The sequence below is a fragment of the Vollenhovia emeryi genome, unplaced genomic scaffold (assembly GCF_000949405.1).
Source record: "Vollenhovia emeryi isolate VEMERY1.0 unplaced genomic scaffold, V.emery_V1.0 DF939214.1, whole genome shotgun sequence".
NCBI lineage: Eukaryota > Metazoa > Arthropoda > Insecta > Hymenoptera > Formicidae > Vollenhovia > Vollenhovia emeryi.
The window spans coordinates 344,973-367,607 of NW_011967152.1; the positions used below are offsets into that span (position 1 = coordinate 344,973).

General features: G+C 34.0%; 1 protein-coding gene across 1 annotated transcript; it reads left to right on the forward strand.

Annotated features, from left to right (window-relative positions):
• Positions 1 to 8,950: 8,950 nt before the first annotated feature.
• On the forward strand, positions 8,951 to 22,427 carry LOC105561036 (bumetanide-sensitive sodium-(potassium)-chloride cotransporter). The gene is made up of 18 exons (XM_012010673.1): positions 8,951 to 9,112; positions 13,221 to 13,358; positions 13,696 to 13,756; positions 16,415 to 16,682; positions 17,255 to 17,508; positions 17,962 to 18,076; positions 18,186 to 18,517; positions 18,837 to 19,068; positions 19,170 to 19,291; positions 19,458 to 19,657; positions 19,820 to 19,967; positions 20,065 to 20,306; positions 20,523 to 20,740; positions 21,021 to 21,132; positions 21,496 to 21,602; positions 21,739 to 21,853; positions 21,999 to 22,147; positions 22,234 to 22,427. The coding sequence occupies exons 2-18, from the start codon at positions 13,231 to 13,233 to the stop codon at positions 22,425 to 22,427; spliced, it is 2,997 nt and encodes a 998-aa protein (XP_011866063.1). The 5' UTR covers positions 8,951 to 9,112; positions 13,221 to 13,230.
• Positions 22,428 to 22,635: the final 208 nt, after the last annotated feature.

The following is a 22,635-nucleotide window of genomic DNA, read 5'->3' on the forward strand; positions in this document are numbered from 1 at the left end:
CGTGAAGGAAGGAACTGACCTAATGAATTCCGCCTGCTTTATTTAGAATCCCCTCGAAAACGCATAAAATGTGGGCGTATATCTTGGCGGCCATGTGTACGCTGCGAAACGGACGTAAACTTGAAGAGGCCTGCGAACGTTTATTCGCATTTCCTGTCCCAATTGCAATCGCATCCGAAAGTATGTTCCCTACTTCCAAAATTGTTAACAAAGTGTTAGTTTGCAATATTCAAGGTAAATACATAATTCATAAATTCACGACTTTCACACGAAGTGGAATGTGCAGCATAGAAATTTGCCGTTTTTAAGTAAGTTATCTCGTCACAGCGGCAAAAATTAATTTAAATCGTTTAAAAGCGATTATTTTTATCGACAAAATTGTTTCTTTATGAAAATTTTATTTAGATTCCTTTCTGTATGAACAATGCTATCGATTGCAAGTTATTGCATAACATCGTAATAAAAAATGTATTTACTTTTTAGCAAATACGTTTTTTATACTTCCATAAAAATTAATTTATTATAATTGTAATTTTCCAATACACATTAGCCCGTATTTTTAATGTTTCGCTCTTCTGTTACAGCACGAGGACTAATTTTTATGAAAAATTGTTGATAACAAGTAACTAACGTTGACGTATGAAATAATGAATCTTAGAATTGCATTTGTTACCGTAATGGATTACAATTTTATTATCACACGAAAACGATCTTTAACACATATAAAAGTCAAATGAAAATTCCAGGGAAACGACGCAACGTGTTATATGAGTTAATTGTTATATATGACGTAATGTAAGTGCATGAGCTTGCCATTCGCGTGTCTGGTGTATAGCAAGATTCCGTGCAATGTTAACATACAAAAGATGTGACGATACAAAAGATAAGACAGAGAATTCATTAAATTATCAACTTCCCGTTCGAACCACGATATGTAGATAATTTTTTCTGCGATTTTGTTACATTGTTTCATTCCGCGCAATACGATGTTTCCATAATTTTTTAGTATTTGTGGCTAGCCATAAATATTTATTAAAGGGTTATCTGAAAAGCCTTCCAATTCCTCAGGAAGATGTCAAATACTTTATCAATTGCGCCTTCACCTGTTCTCCCTCGTATTTGGTGTACGGTATACCGACTTAATAATCATTACCGTAGTTGCAAATAGGCAATTTCGGGTTAAGGCAGGGCAATTATGGCATTGGGATATAGTGCATGAGAGAGATGATCGATAAATGTAGAATCTTCCTCCGATCACATACCTTTTTGGCATATAAAGCTTACTCTGGCGTAGATACTTCTAAATGGAATAAATGCTAAAGTTTAATAACTGATAATCATTAATTATAATTCTTGACTTTAGATAATAAACAACATATACGCGGAGAGAATTCTCTCTTAAAATTTATCCTGAAAATCATATAATCGTGGGACAACACGGCTTTTCGAAGAATTTTATGAGTTTTTTGAAATTTTACCACACATTTTACTAGTTTCTCAAAATGCCACGTTGTCCCACGATTACATGATTTTCAGGATAAATTTTAAGAGAAAATTCTCTCCGTATATTTGTTTCTTTTTTGGCTTTAAATATAACCGCAAGAAAATTAATATATCTATTCTAAAATCTTTCTAAAAAATACTAACTTACCCCTAAGTGTAATAAACATTGTTTTGTTATGTGTCCAACAATATTTTAATAAATCGACATTCAAGATATTTTATCAATTACACCTCTGTGTGTAATGTTCTACATGTCTGAACCACACAGAAATAAAAAGTTTTTTAAAAATTGTTTTAGCTTAGAAGCTCCGTAACAAATGTAAAATATTTTCTGATATGAATCATGACCGCCATGTGATAAAATTAAGTAATCAAAAAATCTTTGGGTGACAAACCATGCGCGCGATTTCGCAACTGAGTCGTTAATTTGGATTTCCACGCAATTCCGCCACGCGAGCTATAACTAGTCTTCCTGGTAGATTACGTGCCTACACACAGAACACTTTACTGTTGCTTTTTACACAACTTTAACACGCGACACCTTGCACGGTTCTTCCCCCGCAGTAAGGATGTACTACAGATTATAAAGAAATTAAAAGAGCTAAGCAGTTTTAAAAAGTTATAAATTTCTTATAAGTTAACATGATATTTTTCAAATGTTTAACATTTTTGTAATTATTTAATGTACACAATCACCTGAAAAACGTTGAAATAATTGAAGTGTTATGTTTTAAATGAATTTCCTCGGTACCAAAAGGTGTTTGTGTGTGTAAGCGCGCGCTAAGTTGATTAGATTTGGAGAAACGGTTATATGTACAATAATTCGTAAGGTTATTCTATTTTTTGTAATTTGTAAGGTGTAAAATGTACGATAGAAAATAATGTAATGAGATTGCAAAGACTTGTGACCCCGACGGGAGACAATAAAGAATTAAAATTAATTTCCTCGACACAAAATCACGTCATTGAAATTTATAGTTGTAACATAACCGATTGATATAACTCAGTTAATTATGAATAAAGGATAGTAATATTTCTTTTTGACAAAGTTTGTTTCGCTATATCTTTGGCGAGAAAGATTTCGACAGATAACGATAGATGAATCAGTTGCATAATTCTCGATGTATACATATATCAAGTCTCAATATACTCTCGCATATATTCTCTTGTAAATCTAAATAAAATAAATCCGAGAAGTAGCGTTACATACAAATAGCGTAGAAAATATGGCATAACAAAATTCCTGAGTGACAAAATTTCATCGAACGGCCGGGGTGATGGACCATTCTGTGAGTCACTTTTACCGAACGTAAACTGAATTCCAACGCGGTCACACAACAGTCGTGCCAGTTTTGGAGCAGTTGACTTTTGCAATGAAGGATATAGCGAATTACTGATATACCTTCGAGGGGACGTGTTACTTCAAAAGTTATTCACCACCAAATATTTTTATCATGACAATTATGCGCGGAATTGGCAAGTATTGGCAGCTTGTCAAGCTTTCCGTTCCTTTTCGACGAACTCGACTTCTTGCAGCTCAACCCCTTGCACGTGTAACAATTTCAAAGCTGCATTACTCACGCTGAATATATAATTCTTTAATCTTCATTAAAAATTATTTTTAATATTTTATATAAATATTTGATTTATTTTTGAAAAGAGTCTCATTTCTAATGTTGAATTTATATACTTTTGTTTAACAAAACAAAATATTAAAAAGTTATTTTAATTAATAAATTAATTAATATTATTAAAGTAATAATTAAAAATAATTTTTTTATTTAACGGATATATTATGAATATTAAAGATATATAAAGTAAAATGTAGTTATATATTATATAATACAAAGGTTAATACTTTTCAAATTTCTATAATTTAAAGAACTTCGTGTTTTTTAAAGTTCTATATAGTATTTTATTTTTTCTATATAATATTCTGAATATAAACTTTCGCATTATAACAAGATTGTTGTAATAATTATTGTTGTAATTTTCCAGCACTGATAACGGATATAACACATGTTTTGATATATATAAATTTACGAATTTTGTTAAATTCGTAAATCTTAACTTCTTAAATTCGCAAGCAATTATTTAGTGTTGCACTGTATTTTAAATATAACATAAAATAAGGTTATTGCACATGCGACGCTCTCAGTAATATCTGGTGCTCTCACAAAACGCGGAAGTCATGTATAATGCAATTGCTACACCAGGATCAATTATATGCAATTAAAGTGTATGAGAAATAATATTACGATTTTCTACTGACTGTTACATTATTCTTTACAAAGATTGATATCAAGAATATAAATAAGATTAAACCTGGCCGAGCTAACATAAAAGAATTTACCAGAAACCTGCGCATAATCGACGTAGTTTTAGCCAGTAACACACTTGCCGATATCAGTTTAATCCGGTAAAGTATTTGAGCACGCGTACCTGACGCAAAATGGATATACAGCATACACGATAACCAAACGACACACAGCCAACAAATCGAAATTTTGCTGATGTAATTATATCCACGTCAAATGTATGAACACAGTGACAAATGGCTGAGCCCTACTATTCTACTTTTGCGTTTGAACCTTAGAACATATATACCTGGAAGGGGAATGCCTTTGTTTCCCAGCTGCCGAAACTGTCCAAAACATGAGATAGAGAATATATCTCCTTCCTTGTTCTCGAGATGGGCAAAGGTAAATCTGCGCATGTACAGTTCGGACTGCGCCGATGACACCGCGCATAAACCTTTTTTCCTCAAAAGGTTTATGCGCGGTGTCATCGGCGCAGTCCGAACTGTACATGCGCAGATTTACCTTTGCCCATCTCGAGAACAAGGAAGGAGATATATTCTCTATCTCATGTTTTGGACAGATCTGGCATCACTATTCCCCTTCCAGGTATATATGTTCTAAGGTTTGAACTTACATCAAATCGACGTAACGAGTTTGAAGAGACAATCAAAGTTACAGACAATTAAAACGCCACGAATAACGTCACAGTTAAGTCATAAAAATAAAATTTTAAAAAGCATTTACGCGGAAATTTTTAAAAGTTATTAAAATATTTTGTCACTTACACACTCAGCATTAATTTTGTATTCCAATATCCCACTGAGTTACAGAAAAATGAGATATTTTTGTGAAAGAGAGAGAGTAAATGAGCAAATAGGCGAATCAGAATTTCTAATTTAATCTTCATTCAATTCATATAAAAGCTATGTGTCTACTTGTATAAATTATACAATATGTGTTGGAATAAAATTTTATTTATACACTTTTTAATAATATACTTTTTGATGATTTTATTGAAGAATTAATTAAAATCATCACTAGGTGATTCCGTGGCAATTCAATAAATGTATAAAAGATAAATTTTTTTTCATTTCTTTGCTAAGTCTTTATAATTAACTAGTGACTCGAGTGGCATGCGACGTGCGAATTTAACTTTGAAATTAAAACGTACTTTACCTGATAAGAAAAATTTGCACACAGTCATTATTCGTCGCAATTCTTTCTACGGAAATGTTTAAATTATTTTTTCTTTCTGTACATTTTTTAAATACTACCTTAAATTGTAAATATTGCATTATGTCTGCGTCTAAAATTAAATCATAACTCTTCTTAATAATTAAAGTAAAAAGATTTATATTTAAACGTGCGTATTTTACTATACAATTTTAGCTTTTTTACCATGTACACATGTATAGCTTCTACTAATGCACGTGTACAACTTGTGTAATTACACCTGATTTGTTATCATTATATTTTGACTCTTTAAACAGATGATTTACAATTGCGTACAGACAGCCGTCACATTTGACATTGTTTATATGACATACCTGTCACGCCCGCGAAATATCTTCTTCCGACAGGATCTCTGACACGTACAACCAATCCGCTCGTGTTCACGCGAAAAAGCATATTATGAAATTCTTTATTCCTTTTAGGACGGAAGTTATTAACTACATCTCAAAAAGCCAATTTACTTTAGAAATTCTATAATTACGCAATTATGTTAACAAATTATACGTTTTTAAGTAAAGTTAGTAAATAATTTAAGGTTTTACCTGGGTAATATTTGTTGCCAGAAGGTATTTATTTAAGACACTATAATGTGTATGTAACACAAACGTAACAAAAAAGTGACATACATACGTGAAAGTTAGATAATAATTCCAGTTAGCTGCTTTCGGATATAAATATACACATAACTGTAGATTTTACAAATCATTTTATTGCTAACAATTTTTACGAGGAAAAAAATGTAAAAATTTTTCATCGTGTAAATTGCTTCTTTATGGCGTTAAAGTCATCGAACAGTGGCGCATGATTTACGTAAAAGCCTGCGTTGGCATGTTAAAGCCCGCCTCATGTCGTTCCTCTTAAGGAAATCAGCACATTCGTGGCAACTCGTTAAAAGGATGTTAAAAAAAGGCGCATCCACCGCTTATATCATTCCAGTGTCGCGCAGCAGTGGATTTGATTATCAGCCGCACACACCTGGTAGTAAACTGTCGTAGCGTAACACATGCCGCTAGCAATACGGCCTACGTCTTATTGTTAGGTATTTTTTATGTATCTGAGAGTCATTGATGCACGGACACATGGCAATGGATGTCTCTATTCATCTTAAAAAATTTCTCAATATTTTCAGTCTACTTAATTGCACGCATTTACTACTGAAACCAGTATCTGCTACCTCTTAGATAAACAGAAATGTTTATAAAGGAAAATATTTTGCATGTTGTGGAAAAGACTCGAATAAAAAATAGTTGAATAGATTGATTGAGAAATTTTGTGTTACTTGCAATTTAAGAAAATAGAAGCACGTTGTCGTTTGATCTGTTTCAAATAACCATAGAATCATTAACGTATGTCCGGCGTTAAATTTGTTTTTATCTTCTTTCTTTTTTTACTGAATATTTTTATAAGTTTTAAAATGTAGATACACTTGTCTTTTAGAAACCGGAAAAAGATAAATCAGATATGGTTCAGAAGGACAAGCGGTTCATTGTCTAGCATTAGCTACGGTATTTCTTGTTCAATGTACATGCAAATTCTTAAATCATCGACGACAGATTAAGCAAACGAAGCGTGAAGCCGCGCAGATGTAGCAAAGTGTTTGCGATATCGTTTGCGAGCAACCGAGAGATAATAATTGATTATTTAATTGCTTATCTTTATCAATTAGCCACTTGTCGAACAGAAAAATTGATACTAATCGTAGATAAGGAAATACCGATGTAATCATTATAGCAAATTCCATTCTTTTTTAAATAAGGTAGCAAGACAACAACATTCATATTCCGAATTCTGTACACTTAAAAAAAGTCTACCGTAGCTAGTCTTGATTTGCTAAAAATATTTTGCTGCATTAACTATAAATTTCTGAACCACAGCAAACGGTTTGCTGTTGCACCTAATACAATAGGCACAGTAGCAAAATATTAGATATCACAACTAAATATTAGCTGTCCATATTTTACAATTAAAAGTTAGATTAATATAAATAACGTAAAATTGACTGAAAGTTGACTTATAATTGCCATAAAGTCGACTGCTAAGTCGACTATTAGTTGACTATAAGTTGACATTCAGCTTGACTTTGAAGTCGCCTTTTGACTTCTTCTGCCGACTGACAGTCAACTAATAGTCGACTTGGTGCTGTTTAGGAACTGTCTAAAATTTTCGCTTGGTTACTCGAATTCCAGATTTTCCAAATCTTTCTCGTATAAAATTCTTCAGAAACGCAAATTTAGAATTAAAGAACTTGTACATATTCTGTATTAAAATTTATATTTAAGTACGTCTATGTATATACATTTTTTACAATAATTAATTTTGGATTCGATTAAATCACACATATCTAAAGTTTTGCACTGTAATACTCATAATATTAAGATAATTGTTCACAAGGTAAAGAATAGATACAATATATTATGTACGCACAATAATACTTAACATTTATCTATATTACCGTAAAAAACGATAAGAATAACATGAATAATAAAAATTATCTCGGTAAGAAGTAATAATGCTTAAATTGATAAGTGGCCTTTCTAGATACAGTACACCTTTTCTCGCTAATATATTTCTTTAGAAATTCACAAAAGCAGGTCAGTGATTTAGTTTATTCTTGGTTAGTAATAAAACTTGACTGTAAAATGCACTTCAAAGGCCGCGTAAAGGATTCCAGCGCAAAGAAGATCGGCTTTGCATCACTTTGGCCAGCGCTGCTTATTAGAAACAACAATAGCAAACAATAACTCGACAGAAGAGCGGCCAGATAATCTATTCGCGGGCCTGCACTTCCCGCCAGTGTATAAATTTCAAAGCAATAGAGCTCGGTAACATATATTTTCGCAAGGGTGCCTTCGGCCAGCATAGACGCACGTCTTACCGTCAACGTAAACATTAAGTCAACGTCATCGGCCGCATTGACAGTTCCTCGCCGCCTATATAAATGTCGGCACCACTGAAAAAGGTAGTAGTCGCTCGCGGAATTCGATCGGCCAGCCTTCGGCGACTCGCGCGATAATGACGAGAACCGAGTCGTTGCGTCGCGCAATTTCGTGCAAATGACTCTTTCGTAAAAAAAAATTGTCGCTCCGAGACAGGCGCAGTTCAACGGATGATTTTCCGAAGTGGAAACGTGGCTAATTGAGGAAGGCGTTAATTAATACAGAAACTTTGACTGTCTTTCGAGTGACTCTTGCGTGACTTTGAAATAGTTACAAGTATCAAGGTGAGTCGGATCGCTTAACACACAGCTATTTTTATGCTCGCGAGTAGTTTTCCCCATTACGTTCGCGACTTTCCTTCTTTCACCCGGGGACCGCCCGCCTCGGCGGTCTAATTTCCTTTCAGCCTCATTGTTCTCGCGTCTAAGTTTCCGAGCACAAAGCTCGCTTCTCTTCGCGCCAGTCCGTCGCGTTAGGAGACGTCAAAGGATTTCAAAATACGAGCGAATCGCCGTACGGTGACCTTCGCGCCTTCTCATCTCGCGCCGCTCGGGCGCTCCGCATTTCTGCCCGTCGCATTCCGCGAAGCGCGATGAAAATCGCGCTCGTTTCCCTTGAAAGCTCTCATTTCTTTTTATCTTCTCTTCCCGCCTCTGCCTTTTCCCTCGTTCCCTGGACGGGCACGTCGGCGTTTACGAAACGCGCACGCAGTCGCCCACGCGGACTCAAAAAATCGATGCGCGCACGTTACGTGCCTCGCGGACACGCATATGCGGCGGCACGGCTCTTTTAACCCTTCCGTTATATCTTCGCGTTAATTGAACCGATTTCAGACGGCCGGCTCCGGTATAGCAATTTGTTTAAATGTTACGTCGCGCAGCCTCGCGTTCGGAACTGCGCGTGTGTGCCGCACGTCCGCGTGAGCGCGCGTGGAAAGGGAAGCTCGACGCATGTCTCTTTCCTTAATGTCCGTACTCCGAGGGGTTTTGATCCACAAGGGGGTTCAAGTTTTCCCGACGCCCAGTGCCTCGTGTCAGATTCGCGTGGATCGCTTCGGCAATAGTGTGAATTACGAGTCGCGGGTGATTTTATTAAAACTTTCCAGTCCTCGTGCGCGGTCTATCAACCGGATCTCGCGTCGTGAGTATCGGATTGAACGTTTCTTCCGTGACACGATTTTATCGTCGACTTTTGTCTTATCTCCGTACTTCTAATTGTTTCATAATCGCTCTGTTATGACCTGTATCGTGAACATTATCCACAAGTGAATCGAATTTAGACTTTGTGTCGATCGCTTCCATTTATTTTCAAATCTGTGTCAACTAACAATTTCTTCCATCGCGACTGATACCACAAATTGATAAATATCGACTGGATCAATCCAGTTTCTGTAAAATGTGAATTGCACGCTTAATAATTTTTACGTTGTGACAGATGCATTGAGTTAGAATTTTGTATTTCATTCAAATATTTGTATAAAGCTTTAAATAATAAGTACCATTTTTTAACAGTGCACAAAATAACGTCCATTTAAATTATATATTTAACTAGTAATATTTTTTAACAGCGCATAAAATGTGAATTATGCACGTTGAATACATTTTTGCGTTGTGATAGATGCATTGAGTTAGAATTTTTTATTTTACTCAAATATTATTTTTTAATTAAACTGTCTCTTGTTTTCATGCTCAGCAGTAATCTTTTTTTTGTAATTTACTTTTATATAAATACTTTTACTTTTTACGATTAAAATATTTTTTAGGTTTAATTGCTTCCGATTTTGCCTTATTTAATAACATAATATATATTCAGTTATTGTTAATAAAAGAATTAATAAATTTCTTAAACCAAGTGGATTATCTAAATTTCTAAATCGATGTTTCATGAAATAAAACTATAAAATGAATAAGAGAAAATAGTCGAGTGATTATTAGAATATATGATTTCGTTACTACATAAAGAGATTACACTTTCGAGTGTGTAATACATTATTACATAAGATATAAAGCATAAGTTTGTAGATACAAATATATTGGAGCGATTTGTGATTTAAATTTTACATAAATATAATTTTTCACAATCTGTGGAATTTTTAAACCGTGATATATGCAGTGTTGAATTTTATATTTTGTCAATTTTTGCTAGTTAATCAATGTAACCATAACCGAAAGTATATCAAATAAAAGTACATAATCGGGATTTTGTGCAAAAAAGGAAAAAATACCAAATTATGCTCCGAACAATTATATTCAAAATTTGTAAATTTATTCGTGAGAAATATGTCATAAACAACACGTGCGTGTTATTGAAAACGTGTTATCGTTTGAAAGCTATTATCTTTCAAATAGATTGATTTCATCGTCCGGAGAAAGGATGCAAAACTGACGTATTATTTTGATCGATTATCTGCCCGCGATTCGCCTGTCGTTTAAGCCGTGATAAATCGAAGTCTTGCTCCGGGCCGAGTTGATAAGGGGGAGCGACCGTCAATGGGAGGCACGTTCAAGGACATCCCGGTGTCATCGTTGTCGAGAACGAAGTTTGTTCGACAACAAAGTCCGCGAGAAAGTAAAGACCGGGACAGCGCCGGAAAATCGCTTTGTCGATTTATTTATTTTGGCATCGTCGAGCGCATCTGCAAGCTGCAAGCGCGGCGGTAAATCGACGCAAATGAATCGTGCCGCGGCCACGAGCGCTCGTCATCGATTTCGAGTTACCAGTTGACCGTGCTTTCCATTTCGTTGACCCGTAATTATGCACCGGAGCAGCGGATCAGAAGATGGAATCGCATGGGACAAAAATACGAGATTTTTCTCAAACGTTCTGTTACATTCGTTTCACCTCGCTGTAAATTTTTGTATTCTTTGTATCCTTTAATTTAAATCTCCTTCCGTCCCTCTTGGGAATTTTCTTTTACTTTTTGCAAAACATTGACGCATAAAGTACAAGATAACTTGAAGTTTCTTTCAAAGAGTTTCTTTCCTTCTATGAAGGAAAGAATGGAAGATTTTGATTCTTCTTTAATTTAAAGTTGGGCTTAACCAAAAAAATTTAATCTCTTATTTAATTTTTTAAATATTTAATATTGAAGTTTGGAGAACGTTGTTTTTAGTAATTGCCTTAAAATTTTATTAGGACAAAATTGATTTTAATTTTAGCAAAATCAACGAAAACTAATTTTGTAATGAAATTATATAAGGTGACAAAAGTTATCATTTAAACAATTTTGAGTTTTGAAGAAAAAGCTGTTAAATTTATCATCAAATTTGCGACCATTGATTTTCGACAAACTCACATGCGCAGAATTCTATTTTATATTAAAATTCAAATTATTATACAAAATTAAACTAAATAATCTTGAAATTGTTTTAGTAAATTTAATAAGTAACTTTACCTCTTTTGACCGAGGTATCTTTTTACATTATTCCATTAGGTTATTTCACATTATCGCGTAGATATTGAGACGTGCGTACCTGACATCAGCAAACACAGAATGTCTTCGATACATTCTCTTAGAAACCTTCTCTTATTAAATTACTCGGTTCTCATAAAAAGTATTGAACATCGAAGCATCAAGAGTGTGATTTGTTTTCGCGTCTCGTAATTATCGTAGAAATCTTGGTGCACTGGAATTAAATAATAATCTAAAACCTACAAAGTTTATCTTAAAAGATAAAAGAAAAGGGAAAGAAGCTAAAACTAATGATAAAAACACTTCAATTTTAGGGATATCGCATAAATACATTGGGTTTTCATTCTCATTATTAGACGGATAAAACTTATTAATAAAAACTTAAAATTAACTTATTTATAAAAATAACACTTTTGCTAATTGAAATGATAAAAAATTGATATTTAACAGCAAATTGTATTACATCGCTATTACTTTCTCAGATGAATCAGAAAGATTGCTCGTAAATTTCTTTACTGCATTGCTAATAAATCTCTAAACTTGCAAGACGTTGAACCGCACGAATGAATTTTGGGAATGTGGCCAAATAATCACTCGAAAATTTGCATATCGCAAAATACAGTCATGTTACTATTTATAAATCTGTTAAGAAAGAGAGGGAGATAGAGAGAGTGTGTGTGTGTGCGTGTGCGCGTGCGCGCGCGTGTGTGAGTGTGTGTGTGTGTGTGTGTGTGTGTGTGTGTGTGTGTGAAAATAAGACTAATAATATTGGTATCAGATGCACAAACATACTTGTTCACATACGTAAAACAATCTTTAAACATAGATTTCAATAGTATCTTATCTTATTTCTGGGTCTTCCGAATAGTTCGGGTGACATACATATAAAGTCGATTATCTGAGCATGACCAGGATCATTAATTAAAGTATAAAAGCCATACGTACCGCAGACATTTGATCCCATCTCTGACTCATTGCTCGCAAATATTCGTAGTATTTTCTGCGAAGTACTTCTATGGCCTTAATTGTCGTTAGTTCTCGTTATCATCACCACGAGACCTTCTAATCAATACTGAATCATGTGTCGCCTTCCGAAAATTGCAATGTGCGCAATATTAAAGGGACTGTTTTATTAACGCGTTATGCCTACATGAAAGTGTGAAAAGTTCTCAGAATGAAACAGAAAAACAGTTTATATTTGCATTTTTCACTATAATTCCCCTTTATATCCATGCACTTGAGCCAAGGTTATTGGCTGTACTCCAAGGTGATTATTCTATTACGAAACTCCGATTTGTAAAGTGCAAGATACCAACTGTCTTCTTTTACTTTTTCGTCCGACGAAAATCTCTTTCCAGCAAGGAGTGTGTCTTCAACCGTGGGAATAGATAAATGTCCGATGAAACTAACAATAAGTCGAACAATACAAAAAAAAACGTTAATTAACTCGGGAATCTTAATTGCAATCGACACTTCGAATTTATTTAGTTTTCAAAAATTACGCAGATATGTTTGTTGAAAAATTCTATTTGAACAAACGAAAATAGGAACTTTATACGTGTTCACAGAAGGGTTGGAACTTTCCATTTAACGGGTGACGTCTGCGTGCGACAGTCACCCGTAATTCATTCCAGGAACTTTTCGAAAGACCCACGTAGAACATACACATCGAAATAAATTGTTAACATATATTTGGTGTCTTTCTTTTACAATTGTTATCGCCCGAGCTGCTTAAGCACCTTACTACTTAATTATTCATGCAAGAAAATAATAGCTTGCGTAATTTGCAAGGAGTTGTAAAGTAAACAAAACATTACTTGTAAAATTTTTTTTCAGATAGAACAAAATGGAGAATCGTTTTCAGGGCAAAGCACCGGAAGATGATGTAATTGGACAGCAGAATAGTAAGAGGCCCTCAATGTCTCTAAATATGGGCGGACTGTGGGACGTAGTTCCACGACTGGATCATTACAGGTATAAGTTAATTAACTGTTATATGCTTTGCTACGTAAAATTGGTTTGAAGAAGAAACAAAGGACTCTTACTTGTTAGAAAATTTGCTACAAAATTTACCATATTTCGGTTTATCGCCCATTTGTGTCTGTGCGATTACGTAACGACATTTTTCCACGTTTCATTCATTTGAGTAATATTGGAAAATCATTAATCTTTTTTCACACACGCGTTCTCGATGTAAAAAAAATCAATAACGTTTTTCGTACATTTATCCGAAAAGGATTTATTCGGTTTAGCGAATTCAACTGGCTAAAGTAACAGTTTTACTGTAATATCGTCAATATCTATTTTACAGATTAAGTCGTCGAGCGAAAAGACCTTCTCTGAGCACTCTGCATGAAGGTAATCTTATAAAGGTGAGGAAACTTTCATGCGTATCATAGTATACTTTACACGATAGTGTAAAACTTGATTATTGATTGAAAAATCTGAAAATATACTTTATTTTGAATAAAATGTAATATATTTGAATATAAAACATAGACAGTTAATTAGTAGAGATTAAATTAACAAAATTGAAACAGCTAAATAAAATTAAGAAATATTTTAATAGGCTTATCACATATAGTATCCGTTGTTTATGAATTGTTTCAAAGGTGCCAAACAAATAAAAATTGAATTATATTTGCCACTTATATACATACATATATATGCAAAAAGAGGTTAAGGTCCGGGCTTCATCAACGTCGCTTAACTTAATCTTACAATAGCTTAACTTATTCTTTGTCTCTTTCTAAGAAGACAGTTAGAGAAAGACAAAGGATGAATTAAACTGAGGGTAAAGTTAAGTGACGTTGGTGAAACCGGGCCTTAGTGACTTTACCTGATGAATACAACAATTATCAAATGCTTTTTAATATTTAATTTAATATGTTGTTTTTACGAATCTTGAGATACAAACTGTTAAGAATTACATCTATTTCTCGTGTAAATTGCATTTGATACAGTTATTAGCTATTTCATATTGACTTCCTATCTTTGATACCTCATTGCCCTAATGTTATCTATTTTATTACTTAACTCCTTCGCAATATGTACTCAATATATCTTATTTTACACATCATTTTACATAACGTTATTCTCATTTAGTAAGTTCTAATTTAATATCATTTTAATATACAATCAATTATTTTTAAATATACATATTTCAATTTTACAATATTACATTATAACTTGATTCATTTTGATAATAAAATGTATGTATGTTGGGTATATTTAAATTTTCTACAATACAAATATATTAATTTTCCTGGCGATAAAATACAATAATTACAAAGCATACCATAATAACAAAGTAAACTTATTGCTAGATTAATCTAGTTATGACTAGACAAATGTATCGATAAGACGCGACGCAGTATTATCGTTGCGATTGTTATTTTAAGATAATAATAGATTTTTATTTTTATAATTTCAATAATATCGCTCAACGAAATATGGATCATCAGTTGAATGTATTTGAAGAACCATTGATTTTTCTTGATTTCTAAAACATATTTAGAATTTCTTTTACACTTTTAGTCTGCTATTATTGCTAATTATTAAAGAACCAATATTGCATAAAAATTATTTATCTTTTGTCCTCTTCTAAAATAATATCAAAACTTAATTTGTTTTTGGCTGCGGCAAATTCTTAAGTAAAATAATATATTTCTTTTTCAATACATAATAGTCATGTTTAAAATACATATAACGTAATATTTTAATCGAGATTAGATAAGATCATTTAATAAAGAGATAACTTCTCTAAGATAGTGGAATTCCGCAAGCATTGGATATTTTCACGAGTGATAGGAGACTTACACACATCGCATTGTGATTTCTCTTCCCTATTTCAAAGACGATCGAAGTTGTGAAGGTAACAAAACTAGACAAGGGGGAAAACTAGTTTATTAAGTTTGCACAGCAGTAAACATCCGTTCAGTGAGATTGGAAGAAGTACTATATGGATGTAGAGATTCTTGCACGTATTCAAGAATTCGAAAGCGTTTATTGCACGACACAATATTACATTATAACTTTTCATTCAAAAAGTGGTTAATTATAATAAAATAATATATTCTTTTATAATTAATCTATATATGTATAAAAATGTTTGCTTAAAAAAAAATATATATGTAATATACATTATATTGTACATGTATGTATATGTAAAAATAGAAAACCAAGCAATTCACAAATTTATTTATATTATTTATTTATTCATAAATTGACTTTAAAAGATCTGTTAATTTAACAAAAATTTAATTACATTGCTTTATTACCGCTGATTCTCACAAGATTATAACATTTATTGGTATTATGTGTTTATTGAATAATAAGTAAAAAATTTGAAAAAACAGTGATTAAACTATAAATATAATTTTATTTTACTGTAAAGTAAAGTAAAAAATAGAACGAAAAAACATATATTTAGAAAAATAGACATATTTCTTGTGTATCTATATGTAGTATATAGTGTATATTTAAATAAAATAGGAATACAGAATACTAGCTTTTACTGGCATTACGATAAAATTAGATATGCGACTAATTATAGCAGCGTTATCTTGAACATAAATGAGAGTTCATGAAAATTTAGCTGTCACTCAATATGTCCTTGTACATTCTTCGAAATGGTGCAAATGTTTATGAGAAAGTATATTGCTTCAAGATACATATGTATGTATATACATATTTATATTTGACTAAACGAGGAATGTTAAAATTGAACAACATAACGTATGTCGTGTTTCTCAAATTTAAATAATCTTCAAAATTTTCAAATGATTTACGATCAACGAGGTTTCAAGAGTTTCTCGTTAGGCTAGCACTCTAGTAAAATTATGTGCAACTTAATTACTATCGGGATTATCATATTATCAGAATCATGTAATTTGTACAACTTACTATCAGGATTATCATACTTCAGAATTATGTAATTTGTGACACCGCACGGCGTCGTCATTGAATTAGCCGACATGAAATTGCGCAACGTAGTGCGGAATTGAGCCTTTAAATAAACACTGTTCCAGGACGCCAATGCCGTCGAGACCGGGCAAGTCGTCGGGAGCGTCGTCGGTCAGCAGGGTCACGGTGGAATAAAATTAGGATGGATCCAAGGCGTTCTCATACCATGCCTGCTGAACATATGGGGCGTCATGCTGTTTCTGCGACTCTCGTGGGTAGTCGCGCAGGCCGGCATTCTGCAGACCATCGTCATTATCGGAATATCGGCGGTCGTCTGCGTCATTACGACGCTTAGCCTCAGCGCAATTAGCACTAATGGGGAAGTAAAGGGAGGTGTGTTACGGTATAACGCATTCTGTAATTCTTTTTTCCGAAGGAGTGGCGTCGTGCACACCACCGCTCTATATACGACTGTGTCGTTAGACACTCGGGGGTTTTTCCCCGAGCTAGAAGATTCTCATCAAAATTATTTGCCCAATTTAGCCGGGGCAATTTGTCTTGATAAAGAAAAGCAGAAAACATTGTTTATGTTTCTCAAATTTTACCGTATCTTAAGAGATAAAAATGTTTATTAAAAGAATCGAAGGGACGATTTACGCAACAGAATAGTAATGAATGCCAAAGATTAAGTTTTTAATCTAAAAGTATGATTATTTCATACAAAAAAATTGGATGTAAAGAATGAATGAAAAGCTTTGAGCTGAATAATTGTTTTAGTGTAAATCGTCGGCAAAATTCTATTTTTAATTAATTTTGAATAAAATCCGCTTTAATTCGTGACTTGATATAATATCCTAGCAAATTTTTGTTATCGCTGTACAATTTATTGTCGGACGTTCTATACTTTTATTCTTGCAAGAAGATTTTTGACGATTAAAAACAAAGTAGAATCGTTTGCTCTACAGGTGGAATATACTTCATCATATCTCGTTCTCTCGGGCCCGAGTTTGGTGCATCAGTTGGCATCGTGTTCGCGTTTGCCAATGCTGTAGCGGCCTCCATGAACACGATCGGTTTCTGCGATTCCCTCAACGATTTGTTAAAGACGAACGATTTGAAGATTATAGATAACAGCGTGAATGACGTCAGAATCGTCGGTATAATAGCGCTCGTCGTTATGATACTTATCTGTGCGGTCGGCATGGAGTGGGAGTCAAAGGTATTGGATTAGTTGATTTCAGAATTATTTTGTTCACCCCAGTAAACATGCATGTATTCTGAACTTTTTAAACTCGTTACAAAAATTAAAAAGTACGATTGTAAAATAAGATCAAGTAATATTATTCGACCATATTCGGCGGAAATTTTATTACGAAAAATATTACCTCAGCCAGGATGTGATCCTGGACCTCCCTACACTCTAGGCGGGCGTCTCACCAATTCGACCACTGAGGCATGTGGCAATATTTATCGTAATAGACTTTTAAATGATGTTTCGCACTTTCGTGACTGTTTCTCGAATCTTAGAACTGCGTGCAAAATTTCCGCCGGATATAGTCGAGTAATATTGTTCGGTTATTTAACACTGGCAAGAGAAAGTGTCACTCGTGTTTGTAAAAAATAAGATGTTTATTTCAATGTGTTATTAATATATTCTGCGCTCTTTTATTAGGCACAAAACTTCCTCATAGCCATCATCTTGGGCGCGATCTTCGACTTTTTAATTGGTACTATAATGGGACCACAAAATGAAGAACAAAAAGCAAAAGGTTTCATCGGATTCTCCGGTGGGTGAAGCTACAACTATTGAAGCGATCATAATAATATAACGTGAATTAAATAAGGCGGAGCTGACAAAGAGCGGATTTTTAATAACTAAGAATATATTATTTTCAGCGGAAGTATTTCGGAATAATGTCTATGCGGACTATCGACTATCTGAGAATGTCAATCACACTTTCTTCTCGGTGTTTGCCATCTTCTTCCCGTCTGTCACCGGGATTCAAGCGGGCGCTAACATATCCGGCGATTTGAAAGATCCAGCGAGCAGTATACCCATCGGGACCCTTCTTGCTCTGCTGATCTCTATGCTTAGTTATGTAACTTTTGTCTTTTTTGCCGGTGCCGCGGCTGTTAGAGACGCAGATGGTATTGTGAATAACACCATCGCGCAATATAGTCCCAACTGTATCCCTAACTGCACGTACGGACTGCACAATAGTTACTCGGTAAGTGTTTCAAATGCTTATGGAGATACGGCGCGTCTCGAACTTATCACATTCTCTCTCATTCCAATCTCAAACGGCAGCCTCAGAGCGAAAAAGTGCGTTTTCCCAAAGATAGAGCATCAATTTTTGCGGTGAAAATCTCAAATTAGAAATTGATTTTATAAATCTATTGGCAAATTAACTTGAGAGACCATAAATAAAAAGCCTTCTAAATTGGCCAAGAAATTGTGACAATACAATAATTGTTCAATATTTTTATTTAATAAGTCAGTTATTAATTATTGATATAAAGTTTGGACGAAATAATTATTTTTCTTAGGTAATGCAGCTAATGTCATTGTGGGGTCCGCTAATTTACGCAGGATGCTTCGCAGCTACTTTGTCGACAGCGCTGACAAATTTATTGTCAGTGCCGAGACTCATTCAGGCCCTCGGTCAAGACCGAATTTATCCTGGGTTGATTTACTTCAGCAAAGGATACGGAAAGTCCGGGGAACCCTACCGAGGATACGTTCTCACATTTGTCGTCGCGGCTCTCTTCCTCTTAATCGGTAAAGTATCTGACCCAAAGTATATCACGAACTCATTGGATATCGAGTTGCTATTGTCGCTAACTTTGTTTCCTGAAAACTCTTAATCGTTTCCCTTTCAGCCGATCTCAACGCAGTCGCACCGCTCATCTCAAACTTCTATTTAGCATCGTACGCTTTAATCAACTTCTGCACTTTTCACGCGGCGTTGATTCGACCTCTCGGATGGCGGCCTAGTTTTAAAGTAAATTGGCAATTTATCTAATTAAATAATACAAAAATCTATCTATGGTATAAGAATCTATTGAGATTTTAAAAGTTTTGAGAGAAAAGATTAGATCTTTCAAGCATCTTTTCAACCAAAATAAAAATATACGCGGTGGTTATTATATAATTTCTTCTTTTTGTAGTACTACAATACTTGGCTGTCTCTGATCGGTTTAATCCTTTGCGTGGCGATTATGTTCCTCATTGATTGGGTGACTTCACTTGTTACCTTTGTCATCATCTTCGCGTTATATCTAATAGTGGTTTACCGTAAACCAGACGTGAATTGGGGCAGCAGCACGCAGGCGCAAACCTTTAAGTCTGCAATTTCCATCGTCTACAGGTATTTAAAAAAAATTAAACTTCTATTTGCATTTGTTCTTTGTGATCGAATTCCTTGTTTGGAATTACAGATTGCCTTGTTAAGAATTAATTTAATACATCTTTGTACTTTAATTCGGAAGTTTTAAAATGAGTCTTTCAATCCGAAAACGATAATTTCTAGGTTGAATTCCATTGACGAACACGTGAAGAATTACGCTCCTAAAATTCTGGCGCTTACTGGCCCGCCTGCTGCGAGACCCGCGTTGATACACTTAGCGAATCTCATCACGAAGAATAATTCTTTGCTGATTGCCGGCGAAGTTTTCCCGGTATTACATCGACTTAAACGCAATATAATTTTGCGCTTATTATCTGTAGTAATTTATGTGGCAAAAATGTGACGCTAAATGTTCAACGCAATTTCAGACACGGCTATCATACCGATTACGTTCCGTACGCCTAAATAATGGTTCCTTCTGGCTACAACAACAACGTATAAAATCATTCTATCACTTGGTGGATGACTTGAACCTGGAACGAGGCGCTGCTGCGTTGATGCAGGCTACCGGAATAGGCAAATTAGCTCCCAATGTGGTCCTCATGGGTTACAAGACTCACTGGTCAACATGCAATCAAAGCGATTTGCAGGAATATTTCAATATTCTTCAGTAAGTGAGTGAGTGAGAGTGAGAGAGAGAAAGAGAGAGAGAGAGAGAGAGAGAGAGAGAGAGAGAGAGAGAGAGAGAGAGAGAGAGAGAGAGAGAGAGAGAGAAGGGGGGGAGGGAGAGACCTCTCTGCTCCAGAATTACTTTGAAATATAATATGGTAGTAATAATTGCGGTCGACGAATTCGAATACTTTATTGTGCGTTCATTTTCTTTTAGCAACGCTTTCGATAACAAGTTGGCTGTAGCAATCCTGAGAATTGCCGAAGGTCTGGATTGTTCTTGCATCGCGAACGGAGAAGATACAAACGGGAACGATGACCACGGAGTTCTCGCGCAGAGTAGCTACAATTTGGCGGGGAACACTCTGATGCATGCCGACAGTAATCTCTCTATGAGCACGCAGATACCCAGAGTACAAAGTGTGCCGACAATAGGTAAAAACTGATTAATTTAAAATAAAAATTATGGCTCCTTTTCTCAATCAATACGATATTGATTATTTATAATTGGTATTGATAATTATGCATAAAATTATTTCAATGTTATTTAAAGAAGGGTTATTCTATTCTTTGTGAATATATCTTAAGCAATTCGTTAAATAGAAGCTAGCGCTATTATAAATAAATAATAAAGATGTAATTAAAAAATGAAATTTTTCAATATTCATAACTGTTGCTCACGTATCTCATAGTCAGTTTAATACCATTTTGTTAGGTACCACATTTTCTACACCCGATACGACACCTGTGATCGGATATTCAACGACACATTGGAAAGCTCAAGAAAATTTGAAACAGAAGAAAAGATACGCTGTTGAGAAGCTGCTGTAAGTAAAATGATAAAATACAGTTTTCATCATCAAACTTATAGTCTTTCATAAAGATTCTTTCATAAAAGCTCAATTATATGTACACAGAGAGAATTTTCTCTTAAAATTTATCCTGAAAATCATGTAATTGTGGGACATCACGGCATTTCAAAAAACCCTCATAAAATTCTTCGAAATACACTTTTAAAATAAATTTTACGAGAAAATTCTCTTCGTGTATAATAATGTTAAATTTTTGCCGAAAAAAATTTATTTTACTTTTAGCGTAAATTTTTCTTCTGAAAAGAAAATGTGAAAATTCAGCAAAGATAAATTATTAAAATTTATTTATTGTTAACGATTCGCCATTAATTATTTTAGTGAGAGGCGAAACGGCGGAATGACTTCCATACCTGAAAACGTCACAATTTTCCAAAAGAAGTACAAAAAAGGGACCATCGATGTATGGTGGCTCTATGACGATGGAGGTAACTTACAAAATTATATTTAAGCGGATGATTGAAGTACGTGTGACTGAAAGTAGATACTTTACCTCAATCACCCGGATAAAATTCGCTGGAATGTCTGACTCACTTGTAAATAACAGAAATTACTATTCGATAGGTTTGACAATTCTCCTACCGTATATAATTAGCACGCGCTCAAATTGGAAACACTGTAAGATGAGGATATTTGCTCTGACTAATCATAAGCACGACATTAGCGCGCAAGAAAAAGAGTAAGTAAATAGTAAAAATGTAGAGTTCCTCTTATAATATACGAACATTGATAATTTATCGAGAAAATTATTTTATACAATTTTAAATGTATGAAAATAATGTATTATATATCGATGTAAGATTATATTATTGATTATTTTGCAGAATGGTTGAGATCATGAATAAGGCACGAATTAACTATAGCAGCCTGAAGATAGTAAATGACATCGGCGTCGAGCTAAAAGAAGAGACACGGTCTTTCTTCGACAAATTAATATCCGATTTTCGAATAAACGATTCCTCCGAAAATGGTGGTAAGTACAATTTTTCTTTTGGCGATCCATTTCTAATAATCTTCAATGTGCATCTGATACTCAATGTAAATAATAATTATTTTTAGAATGTTATATTACCGATCACGAGCTTCAGACTCTACGAGAGAAAACGCATCGACAATTGCGCTTACGAGAATTATTATTAGAAAACTCGAGTCAGTCTACCTTGGTAGTTATGTATGTATACATATTAAGCATTACAATATTTCTCATTATAGGACATAAATATACGTTAGCGTATAATAATTTTTTATTTTAAATTATATTTATTTAATACATGGAACAGTATAGCAATGTAACATTTATTCACATTATGCATATATTTAAATATTTTTAAAGATATATCTATAAAGAATATACACTGGTCAAAAAAATTAACGCAACAAGAAATTTACATCAAAATTTGGCGAATTTCAAATAAGCGTAACTTCGCGAAAACTGGTCGAATTGAAAAGTTTTTTTTTTCA

What these genes read in the sequence shown, in the direction of transcription:
- LOC105561036 (XM_012010673.1), top strand. Translation starts at nt 13,231, where the DNA reads ATGGAGAATCGTTTTCAGGGCAAAGCACCGGAAGATGATGTAATTGGA. An exon ending in ATGAAGGTAATCTTATAAAG is followed by an intron (nt 13,757 to 16,414) that starts GTGAGGAAACTT and finishes ACACTGTTCCAG; the next exon opens with GACGCCAATGCCGTCGAGAC. An exon ending in GGCTCTCTTCCTCTTAATCG is followed by an intron (nt 19,069 to 19,169) that starts GTAAAGTATCTG and finishes TTTCCCTTTCAG; the next exon opens with CCGATCTCAACGCAGTCGCA.